Source organism: Triturus cristatus, chromosome 9 (assembly GCF_964204655.1).
Source record: "Triturus cristatus chromosome 9, aTriCri1.1, whole genome shotgun sequence".
NCBI lineage: Eukaryota > Metazoa > Chordata > Amphibia > Caudata > Salamandridae > Triturus > Triturus cristatus.
In genome coordinates, this window is record NC_140592.1 from 19,607,023 (window position 1) to 19,618,950 (window position 11,928).

The 11,928-nt window shown below is 47.1% G+C and overlaps 1 protein-coding gene across 1 annotated transcript in view; it reads left to right on the forward strand.

Moving 5' to 3' along the window:
* Positions 1-9,492, forward strand: part of LOC146797278 (ankyrin repeat and SOCS box protein 11-like) — an 83,827-nt gene extending 74,335 nt beyond the window's left edge. Inside the window, exons 4-5 of the mRNA XM_085627541.1 lie at positions 3,293-3,421; positions 8,417-9,492. Of these exons, the coding sequence (XP_085483667.1) occupies positions 3,293-3,421; positions 8,417-8,638 (351 nt within the window). The 3' untranslated portion in view covers positions 8,639-9,492. The remainder of the gene's footprint in view (positions 1-3,292; positions 3,422-8,416) is intronic.
* The last annotated feature ends 2,436 nt before the right edge of the window (positions 9,493-11,928 follow it).

An 11,928-nucleotide genomic window follows, 5' to 3' on the forward strand; every position in this document is an offset into this window, starting at 1 on the left:
TAGCTTCCAGTGAACAAGAGGGTGAATGTTCAGTCCCTCTGCCTTGTGTTTAGAACAGTTCATCGTATGGTCCAGATTACTTGGTTCAGAAATCCCACAATTGCATTCCATGCGGCTGTCTACGCTTGAGGCCCAACTGTTGTGTGTGCCGAGGTTCAAACGAGCTCGCTCAGGTGGCCAAGCCTTTTCTGCAGCGGCAAAGCCAAGGAATGAGCTTCAAGGCACCGTAGGGCTTACTCCTGGAATGAGCTACCAGGCCTCGTACGGCCTGCTCCTGGATTGAGCTACTAGGCCCAGTATGGCTTCTCCTGGAATGAGCTACCAGGCCCAGTATGACTTCTCCTGGATTGAGCTACCAGGCCCAGTATGACTTCTCCTGGAATGAGCTACCAGTCTTACAACGTACAATATCTATGTATCCTTCCAGCCGGACATCAGATTCACACTGGCTCACAACTTAGCCGCAATCGTACACGAGGAGAAGGCAGAACAAAGGAGCTAACATGATCACCCCCATAAACCTGTATTCCAGTATTTACACCAGTATCAAGGTACTCTTTTCATCTGCTCATTCATCCATCACTACCTGCCATGGCAACCCTACCATGCTCCCTGCTGGCACCATTTTGAAACTCTGACCCATTTTCCACCCGTTTTCTTCTCCTTTGTGCCAGTGCCTGCTGTCACTACACCAGTCACATTCCACATGTTTATTTTACACCTGACTTAGTAACCCTATCCTCTACCCCTCTCCATGTTTCCTCCTCATGAATTCTGCCAACGTCACCACAAACCTGAGAACTGGTTCTATCTTTCACAAAACTTATTTCTATTTCTTTTGTACAAGTAGTTGAGAGTTTCGACTCTTTGCTAGTGATGCACCGACGGGCAGTGTAGAGTTCACCGATCCCCTTTCATTTACTCCTCACATCACAGACACGGATGTCCCTAGTGGCGCATTAGAAGCCAGAGGCTTAGGGTGTATTTATCAAATAGTCACGCCGCGCTGCAAGTTACAACCCTGCGCTGCGTGACAGGGCAAGGGCAGCAATCCTGTCTTTTCCAGGCGCTAGCGTGCAATGGGCTGACTGGCACCAACGCAGGCACCCTTGCACTATGGTGCAGGCACCCTTGCACTATGGTGCAGGCACCTTTGCACTATGGTGCAGGCACCCTCGCACTATGGTGCAGGCACCCTCGCACTATGGTGCAGGCACCCTTGCACTATGGTGCAGGCACCCTGGCACTATGGTGCAAGGCAGGGTCAGATTGGAAGGGGGGGCCGTCGGGCATTGGGGATGGGCCGGTACCTAAGGGTGACCTGTGGGCTGCTTCTCTGAAGGCCTCCACTTGATTCATGCCCGGCCATCGCACTTCAGGCTATGGTGGGCGGGCGGAGGTGGTAAGTGTGATTATCGGCCTTACTGGGGGCCAGGTGTACCTCCATTTGTTGGGCCATTCTTGGACTCCGGTGGGGCAAGTTTGGCCCAGAAGCAGTGTCTTGCCCCTGACCCCTCCCCTACCAGGCTATCATATTCAGGCAATGGTGGATGGTGGTGGGTGGGAGTAAGTGGGGGCCTCGCTGGGGGGGCTGGGATTTTCTGGCTATGGGCCATCTACACCTGACCCCGCACTGGAGCCGCAGTGGCTGTGTCCTTTTTCTTTTGATCCCTTCATTGCAAGGCCATCGCCCTGAGACTGGGGAGGGATTGACGTAAGAGAAGCCTTCCTGGAGGGTGTCTGTGTATTGGCATAGGTCTCGCTGTAAGGCAACCTTTATTAAGCTTTTATTAAACTAGAGAGGGGGTGACGTTACAGCCAAACCTGCTGAATTTGGAAGTAGGAAGCCAGGTTCTATATCCGGCATAGGCTCAACATCTTGTGATTCTGGGCAAATCACTTAATCTCCAACGCCTGAATTAAAATGAATTTGATCTTGAGTAGTGTAACTGGTGCTCCTGTGCATCGATCCAATGTCCTAGCACCGAGCTCACCCTACGTAAAACTATACAAAAAAGCAGTTAGAAAAAAAACTGCAATTTATTCACATTACAAGATTCTGCAAAGGCCGGAGCATGATGATTAGAGAGCGCTCTTTATATAAAAATATCCATATTTTTTTAAATGGCTTTTCTGTCTTTGTTTAGTTTAGCTATTAGTCACGGATGAGTAAAGCGGCTTTAGAACACATTTTTAAGTGCTTTCACCTTACATTGACTGTTTAAAATACATTCTGATCACAAGAAAAGAGACAGACTTTCAGTGATTTTCTTCATTTTCACACTGGCCAGGATATTAAAATACTGGTCATGTCGGTAAAAGAACGGCCATGTGGGAATCCCCAGCCACATCAGGTATTGTGGCCCTTGGGACATTTTATTCCACCTCGCCCACCTGGCCAAAATGCAGGGCTTCTCGTTTTCACCAATCTTACTGATTCGATAGGCTTTAAAATTCTTAAGTTACCAACATTTCTCTAAAAATGAGTCCAAAGATGTTTCATGAAAGGGCACGATCCGCGAGTGTTCTGGCCTAATTACAATCCTTATCCGACCCTGGTACAAGGGTGCCTGGGTTGCAAGCAGGATAGTTTTTGTGCCAAAAAGGGGCACCTTCCTGTACAAAAACAATCCCAAGAGGCATTTTTCTCTAGAAATAGGAAACAATGAGGAGAAATAAACACATTTCTCCTCATTACGCCTCACTGGGGGAGGCATAGCAATCTTAACACATTCCCAAGTCTACCATTTATGGTAAATCTGGGAACATGCCAAAATCCATGGATGGATGCGCGGGAACACCCACGCTCCTCCCATGTTACGCCTCCCTGGGGCAGTGTAACACAACGGAGCTATTTGCGTTGCGTTACTCCAGATTCATCGAGCCACTCAGGGCCACACACGGTGGCCTTGCGTGGCTTGATAAATCGCATTGAGCAGTTGCATCACGCTTGCACCCTGTTGCGTGGTGCAGGTGTGATGCAACTACTTGATAAGTATGGCCCTTAGTATACAACGCAAGTTGCCACATCACAGATGCATTCTGCCTCTTTGGAACTTGTCAGTATGACATAACGAACAGGACTTCAGAGTCCTGCCCCCTCTCATCCGCTAATGCTGTGTATTATAGTTTTGAACCAATTCTCGTACTTTATCTGTGACAGAAGTAATAGTTGCTTACTCTTGTGTGTGTGCAACACAGTTATTTGTGCCCTTGTTGTGTGATGTTGTGTACACCTTGCTGGTGCTGCTGTTACTGTTTTCTGAATTCCCCTATTCCCTTTTCTCCCCAGCACGGCGCAGACGTGAACCTGCAGGATAACTGGGGGGTGACCCCCATGTATTTGGCAGCCTGCAGTGGACAGACGGAGTGCATCCGGCTGCTCGTGCTGGCCGGTGCTGACGTCACATACAAAAATAAGGTAGGTCGTCAGTGCCAACCAGCGGGCACTGGAGTCGAACCGGGGCAGTCGCTTGAGGGGTAACAAGCTTTGTGAGTAGCACTTCCGGCCAGGGCGGAAGCAGACGTCACCACTACCACAGGACACTGCACCGGATGTGGGAACTCATTCAATGCAGCTTTTTAGGAAAAGATCACCCAAACTGACCAACGCAGGCAAAGAGGTTATTGTGGACGGCAGGTTCCAGGGTTTTCAGGTACAGTCTTTGCCAGGCTGCTCCAGGAGCAGAGAGGAAAGATAATTTGGAAGGGATCTGGCGTTTCTATAAGATCTGGTGGGCCTCTGGTGTTTCCATAGGATCTAGTAGGCCTCTGGTGTTTCCATAGGATCTGGGAGGCTTCTGGTGTTTCTATTGGATCTAGTAGGCGTCTGGTGTTTCCATTGGATGTGGTAGGTTTCTGATATTTTCATGGGATCTAGCAGGCGTCTGGTGTTCCCTAAGGAGTTGTCAGGTATCTGGTGTTTCTATAGGATCTAGCAGGCATCTGGTGTTTCCATAGGATCTGGTAGCCTTTGGTATTTCCATAGGATCTTGTAGGCCTCTGGTGTTTCAATAGGATCTAGTAGGCATGTGGTGTTTCCATAGGATCTAGTAGACATCTGGCGTTTCCATTGGACCTGGGGGCTTCTGGTGTTTCCATAGGATCTAGTAGGCATCTGGTGTTTCCATTGCACCTGGTGGCTTCTGGTGTTTCCATAGGATGTAGTAGGCTTCTGTTGTTTCCATTGGACCTGGTGGCTTCTGGTGTTTCCATAGGATGTAGTAGGCATCTGGTGTTTCCGTTGGACCTGGGGGCTTCTGGTGTTTCCATAGGATCTAGTAGGCTTCTGTTGTTTCCATTGGATCTAGTAGGCATCTGGTGTTTCCATATGATCTAGTAGGCGAATGTGTTTCCATTGAATCTAGTAGGCCTCTGGTGTTTCCATAGGATCTAGAAGGCATCTGGTGTTTCCATAGGATCTAGAAGGCACCTGGTGTTTCCATAGGATCTAGTAGGTGTCTGGTGTTTCCATAAGATCTAGTAGGCATATGTGTTTCCATTGGCTCTAGTAGGTATCTAGTGTTTCCATAGGATTTAGAAGGCATCTAGTGTTTCCATAGAATTTAGAAGGCATCTGGTGTTTCCATAGCTTCTAGTAGGCATCTGGAGTTTCCATTGGACCTTGGGGGTTTCTAGTGTTTTCATATGATCTGGGAGGCTTCTTGTGTTTCCATAGGATGTGGGAGGCATCTGGTATTTCCATAGGATCAGGTAGGCGTGTGGTGTTTCAACAAGCTCTTGCAGGCATTTGGTGTTTGCACTGGATCTGGGAGGCTTCTTGTGTTTCCATAGTCTCTAGTAGGCTTCTGGTTTTTCCACAGGATACCGGGAGGCTTCTGGTGTTGCCATATGATCTAGTAGACTTCTGGTGTATCCATAGGATCTATGAAGCTTCTTGTCTTTCTATAGGCTTTGGGAGGTGTCTGGCATTTCCATAGGATCTGACAGGCATCTGGTGTTTGCGAGGTATGGTCAGTGTTTCCTCTTCGGTAAACCGACCCAGCCCCTCTGCTCGCCCGGGTAATTCAGACCATAGGTGCAAGCCGGCCATTTTTCTTTAGTTGCATTAGGCCTTGACATCACACCCTTGTCATATGACTGCTCTACACTGCAAGGAAACAACACCTTCTAACTAGAGGAGATGAAGCCCTGATCTCAGCCGGGCTACATGCGCACAGTGTGATTTACAGATAAAATGCATTCGAAGCCGTGGGATAAGCAGGTGCCATGAGATTAGAAAACAGAATTAAAGGACTTGCTTTTATCAAAGCTCAAAGATGACACAAGCTCAGCCTGTAGGATTAACATGCAGGGTGTGTGTTCCCGAGTGAGTGTGTCTTTGACACACAGGGGGCCTTGCTCTCTCAGAATCTGAGGGGCAGATTTACAAGAAACTGACGCATCTCTGCATTATAGCAGAGATGCGTCAGTTTACTTGCCTCACGCAAAAAAGCCGTGCGCCACCATGGGCGCAATTGCAACACGACAGCTTGCTCTCAATTTCAACGAGCAGGGGGCACAAGAAGATGAGTGTGCTGCGACCAGGCTGGGGCGCACTGGTTGGTGCGGGGCCCCATGTTGGTGGGCTGAGTGTGGGGCCCTGGGCAGCTGCCCATGCTTGGTGCCCGTCTTGTTTATAGGAAGTCTTTAAACCAGAAAGGCTCTCCCTGGTTGGACTCAACCTGATTCTCTGCTGGATACGCACCCTCCTGCACTGTATGATGTCACCAGGAGAGGACCACCCCTTCAGCCCTCCTGAGGCATCTGAAACTCACAGGTTGAGGCACCCTGCTGCAGTTCAGAAGGCTCATGCTTGGTGACGTTTTTCCAAAGCTCTGATTAGTGAACCATGGAAAGGGTGTCAGCCTCGGCTGGGGCTGTTCTTTTACGAGCTTTGCATAGCTTGGAAGGCGGTCCCTGTTCCTACAGACATCAGAAGTGTATGATTGGTGGATATTCCAAAGAGCAGGCTTCAGGCTGTGTTCTCCATGAGGAGTAAGATGTTCCTGGGTGAAAGGTCATGCAGTGGCCGTCTTAACAGTGTATACCATAAGGCGAGCATCAGCCCCGACCTGTACGGTGTAGGTCTAGATGTGAGTGTCGCAAACCACATTCAAATACCATAAGCTACACTGGACATGTATGGGGGAACAGTGAGTTTCTAACGAGGCGCACCCCAAGTGGGTTGTCTGATAGAACAGCGAAACTTAAAATATTGTGTGGACAGAATATCATGTCAAAAATATCGAGGGCTAAAATATTGAGAAGGTGAGTACAAGTAGGTAAGTATAGAGTTACTATTTTTAACTTCACATCTACATACCTTGAAGATATATACATATAGTCAAGGTACATGTATGTGGAGTTGAGTAACCCTTGCTGGCCCATAGAAACTTACCTTCATGATATTTTTGTCCTCAACATTCTTGACACAATATTTTGTTCACATGAAATCATTAACTCAATATTTTGTCCAAACACCCACAAAAATGCCCGTCCGAAATAAAGCTGAGCATTGCCGTGGGGGTCAGATGCAGTGCTTAATTTGAGCAGGTGGTGCCGGTTATTTTTGGAGATCGGCACTTATTTTTCCACATCAGATATTTACTCAGTGCTATAGAGAGAAAAAGACAGAGATCTGAAAGGCAGAGGAAGGGAAAGATAACAAAACCTTCACAAAAGGAAACAACAGGAACTTTTGAGAGCGCCAAAAAAGGGGCAGGGAGTGTCTGGTAGTGGATTAAAGACTAACAGCCTTGGTATTCGATGCACCAACGTTTAATTGCACCGGCCGCCGGCTTCAGGCACCGGCGCTGTGAGGGCCATGTGCTAGCTTCAGCTGCCCGTAGGAGGCACTCAACGTGTTCCCTGTGGAGCAATGAACTACCAAGGCCCAAAGGCCACTGAAAATATTGGCGCGTTTTGTGCTCAGGTGACATTTTTACCCCACTAAATTGCAGCATTTCCCTCCAGGTATGGAGAATACTCGTGTAACATTATAACACCAAGCACATTTACAACATAGGGATGATTTCGCAATATAACTCGTAGCGATAAATTGTCCTGAGCGAAAGCGTCGCCATTTTTTTACATTTAGATATTACTTCCTTTTCCAATATTTCTAACTGTTTGATTCAAACATTTACCATTTTTGTATATGGTAGATGGCAGGGACTGTCGTCAGACTGTTATTGTCATACGTAGTATAGAGGCCAAACGAGTGTCCCTTTCCAATGACATCATAAAACAGAGGAAGGTTCCTCGGGTGAGGGAACTAGGGGGCTTTTCGAGCAGAAAACGTGTTGGAGTTAAAGACTCAAGAGCTCCTGCAGTGCTGATTTTAGTCCATATCTTTGGTCTTGTATGACATAAGATTGTGTGTATGCATGCATATATAAAATATAATGTATATATAAATATAATGTTATTAATATTATATATTGCATACTATATATTACATATTTTAAACTATATATCATCTCATTGGCAAGAACAGTCTCATTTCCTTCCACCTTCCGCCCAGACACCTCCACTCCGCGGGACGCACGCTCATCCCACGCGCGCACAGAACCACATCAGGAGTTCTTCTACATTGCTCCTCAAGCTTCGAACAGCCTCCCACTGCACCTCACATCCTTCTACTATCTTCTTGAATTCCGTAAGAAGCTGAAGACCCGGCTTTTCAATTAACCGACATAACATCGGCAGGGCTTGGCACGCCCACCTGGCAGCGCAGGATACGCTCACGGGTTATAATGTGCTTTACAAATACACATAACATAACATGACATGCATTCATCTTAATGACTTCAATCTAATTCCACCATACATTTAGAAGTAGCAGTCCGAATAAACAGTGCACATATTACGTGTTTTACAGGTCATTACCGCCACGGTGGTAGTGCTGTAAAGTCCTTTAACTGAAAACTGGTAGCACTACCCACCTCACTGGCACTCACTTCATAATTCTGCATTAGACCAGTGTACATGTATTTAATGAACAGGTTAGAGTCTGAAATAAGCATTACTGAATTACTCTAGAAAGCTGCCAAAAACAATAATTTTCAGACAGGGTGTGGGCTAAGGGGCCAGCTGAAGTAACTTAAAAAGGTATGAAAGGTTGCAGTTCCCATGAAGTGATCTTTAACCCCCCCTACTCCAGGGTACATAATGCTGCGCATTGCTGGAAATGAGAGCTTTGGTGTGGGAGGGCTGGAGTGAAGTCTAGCCTGGTCCATGTGCACTTGTTACGCATGGACGTGATGGATACCAGGCACAGCCTGTTCCATGCCAGCCTCCCTAGCACAGGGGTGGGGTGGGGAGGGATGCATTAGCCATCTCAAGATTCTCATCTATTAAAGTCCTGATTGAGCCTCCTCAAAATTCAAACTGACCTCTTCTCTTTCCTTTCCAGAAAACTGGATTGCCTCCCAAGCGCCTGGCTTCGCAGACGGCCTTCATTTCCTGGATCGAGACGTTCTCCCGCCAGCCTCGCTCCCTGAAGCATCTCAGCCGCCTAGCCATTCGGGACGCTATGGGCCACCAAAGGCTACGGACCATTGAGAGGTTCGACCTCCCGCTCTCCCTTAAGGGCTACTTGATGTTCGAAGACCTGGTCCTGCAGGACACGCCTTAGCAGACCAGGGCTCGGCTTAGCCAGGAATTGGCCTGCTGCTTCACGCAACATGATGGGGCGAGCTGCATCTGCTGGTCAACCTCAGCAGCCAGAGCCTTGCTTTACAAAGAGGCAGGAGGGCGGACTTCACTCGTCTTATGTGAAAAGCCATATCTAATGTGAGCTTTAAAGCCTCATTTCAATGTCTGAGCAGCCCCATGCAGAGCCTGGGGGTACCGGAAGGCTGCTAGGCTGTGAGTAAGCTGGGAGCTGCCTAAATGAATGGATGATGTACAGAAGTCGGCCATGACAGTTTCTTTCCTCCTTGGGATAATGACACTGCTCCAAAATGGCGGCCAATGGTCATGTGGGCCAATCACCAGGGAAGCTTTTTATGTGGCAGCTCTGATGACGCGTGCGCACTGATGCGGCTCAAAGGGCGGAGGTCTCCTGGAGATCTCAGCATCTGATGACCAGATATGTAGCAGTCACTTGTCTCATCTGCAGGTTGAACCTGAGGCGACGCGGGCACACGTCCACACCGGCTCTGGGAAGAGTCAGATGTTGGCTGGGTAAAGCCCTGCCCCTCCCTCATGGCTTCTCAGTGGCAGCGACCACCTGAGAGGTCATGTATATCTCCATCCATCCTTTCATCTCTGGGTTTTAAAAAGAGTCCCTTCATTAAAATATCACGCGCTTGTTCCGTCACGGTCTGTGTGTCAGGCCCGACATATTTAATTGTAGCTTAAAATGCCCCCTTGGACATGGAGGCCTCTCCAGTACCATCACAAACAACACATTCTCATTGTGTGTCTGCCTAGGCGTGTATGTGCATTGCTGTGTGAACTTGGAGCTGCCTGGTTTTCCTTTGCAACAAGGACCTTTTTTTATTATTATTTTTTAAAATTAAACTAAATGTTGGATATTAAGGGCCAGTTTCGGTGTGGTGATTGCTTTAAAGTCTTTAAAACGCTTTAAAATCGTTAGAGGGAGTAAGCCTCCCGAGTTGTTAATCATTTTATGAGTTTATTTCCTCACTGCTTATTTTAATGAATTTACTTTACCAGTACACAGTTCTTACAGGGGAGCCTGTAACAGCTGTGGGGGTTGCTAGACCCCGGTTTTAAGTCCCTTTTGCTTTGCCCACCTATTTTCCTTGATCCTTGATCACGCCATGACCACGCCCCCTCCAAGGGAGTGCTACTGAACACAGCAGAGAGTGCGTCCACGCCGCTCGTGCGCCAAAGGCAAGTCCGTCTGCACCCGTGCGCGCCCGGATAATGCCGAGCACCCGAGACGCTGGCCTTTTTCCTACCAGGCGCAGACGCTCTTGGCATATGTCTTGCTTCACCCTTCAGATAACACAGAATCTCCCACACGATGACTTAAACCCATGGTGAAGCAGGCGACATTACACAACAACACCTTTAGAAAAGGGTTTTATTTTACAAAAGGCAAAGACTCTCTTTTTAGAATAAGGCTTGGGGTTTCAGTTTACACAATGCTCTCTAACAGAAAGGCTTTCCCAGATGCCAAATGCAGAACATTCAAATACACAGAGATATATATGTTTATATGCAAGCAATAATAACACGCTTGGTAAATGCAAAAGTTAAATGCATGAATAATACCATAAATAAACAAGCAGCAATTAATATGAGATAGGATTCAAGCAAATATAATATGCTGGACGCCCTGCAAGAGATCAGAAAGATATATATACACTAGATACATCAAATTATTACTTTGGATGTGCACCTCACTGAGTCACACATCACAAAGGAAACATCTCAAATGATTAAAGCCACTGGCAAAACATCCCAATGGCAATAATCAAAACTCAACACTTCACCTGGTGCAAACACTGCATCTTAGCCCACTCCTGACCAGGGGATTAAACAGCCGTGGATAAGAGCCTCACCAACCAGGGTTCCGTTGTAACGAAGTAGACGCGTCTGTTCCCATTCTGATTCCAAAATCCCAGTCTCTAAGTCAACAACCCTCAGCTTTATAATCTCAAAACACACTAGAAGGTTCGGGAAAACTTCCCCCATGCCAGAGGAATCTTACCAGGACTGGCCAGTTTCCAAGCAAGAATTCCATGGCAGGAAGGAGTTCCCATGTTCCCTCTACAATCTTGCATATTCCAGCCTTTACCTTGAAGAAGCTCACGAAAGCCTTCCGGGGTACATTAAACAATCTCTCACAAAAACAATCCTTGAATGTGATGAACCCAAACAACTTGCAAGCATGTCTGTGTGTGCAGATAAAGCTCAAGTCAGGCAGAGTCAGAATTCAGGATAACATGAGGCCATGTCAAAGCCAATAGTAAGAACATCATCGTACTGATCAATGTACAACACAATGCACATTTGTGCACCACTGCTTATAGCATCACATACTTCATCTCTCAATGTACAACACCGTGCGCATTTGTGCACCACTGCTCACAAAACTGCACTTCGAGACCAAAAAGTACACGTTCTGTTCTTGGCAAGGCCTACTCCATGACAGCTCCCACTGAAAGACTGCAAGATTACAAGAAATAAACCTTTAAGAGAAGCAAGGCATATGCAGGATGTCGTACATTCAGGCTAGGATAAAATACCACACCAAAGTCAATTGAAATAATGGTAGTCAAAGGTCATCACAGGGTGTCAGACCACAAGCGTGCCTCTAGCACTATAGCATACAATGTAAAGAATTACGTAATTTCAATACTACATGTACATCTATGTAAAGTAAATGCCTATGTTTTAATTTATGCTTCCTACATCCAAAGAAGCCTGCTGTTTGTCAAAACTATGGCTTCAATCTCAACGCCCTCACTACGCCCCGTGCTCCAAGCTCTCCTTCCTTAATAGCACCGGGGCCTAATATAAACTCTCCTTTAATTACGCGTGGGGCTGGGGCATTCATTAACGCCCGCTCTCTCCCCAGGCATAGACTCGAAATCTCTGAGCTGATAGATTCCCAGAGACTAGACCTGCTCCTGATCCCAGAAACATGAGCGGACCCAGCAGCTTGTCCTGATTTCTGTATTGCTGTCCCTCCTGGCTTCTCAGTGCTTAGACAGGACAGACCGCACAAAAGGGGAGGGGGACTTCTTTGATTTATCGCAATACCTACAAGGCTAGCTTCGAATCCATTCCTTCCCAGGATTGCCAAGCTTTCCTTATTAACTTAAAAATAACCAACCATTTCTCTTTCAAAGGAATGCACTTTACCGCCCGCCAGGCACCCAAAATGCCTTTCTTACTAACTTCAGCTCCTTATTGGAATCTTGCGTTCACGAAAATAACTTTCACATT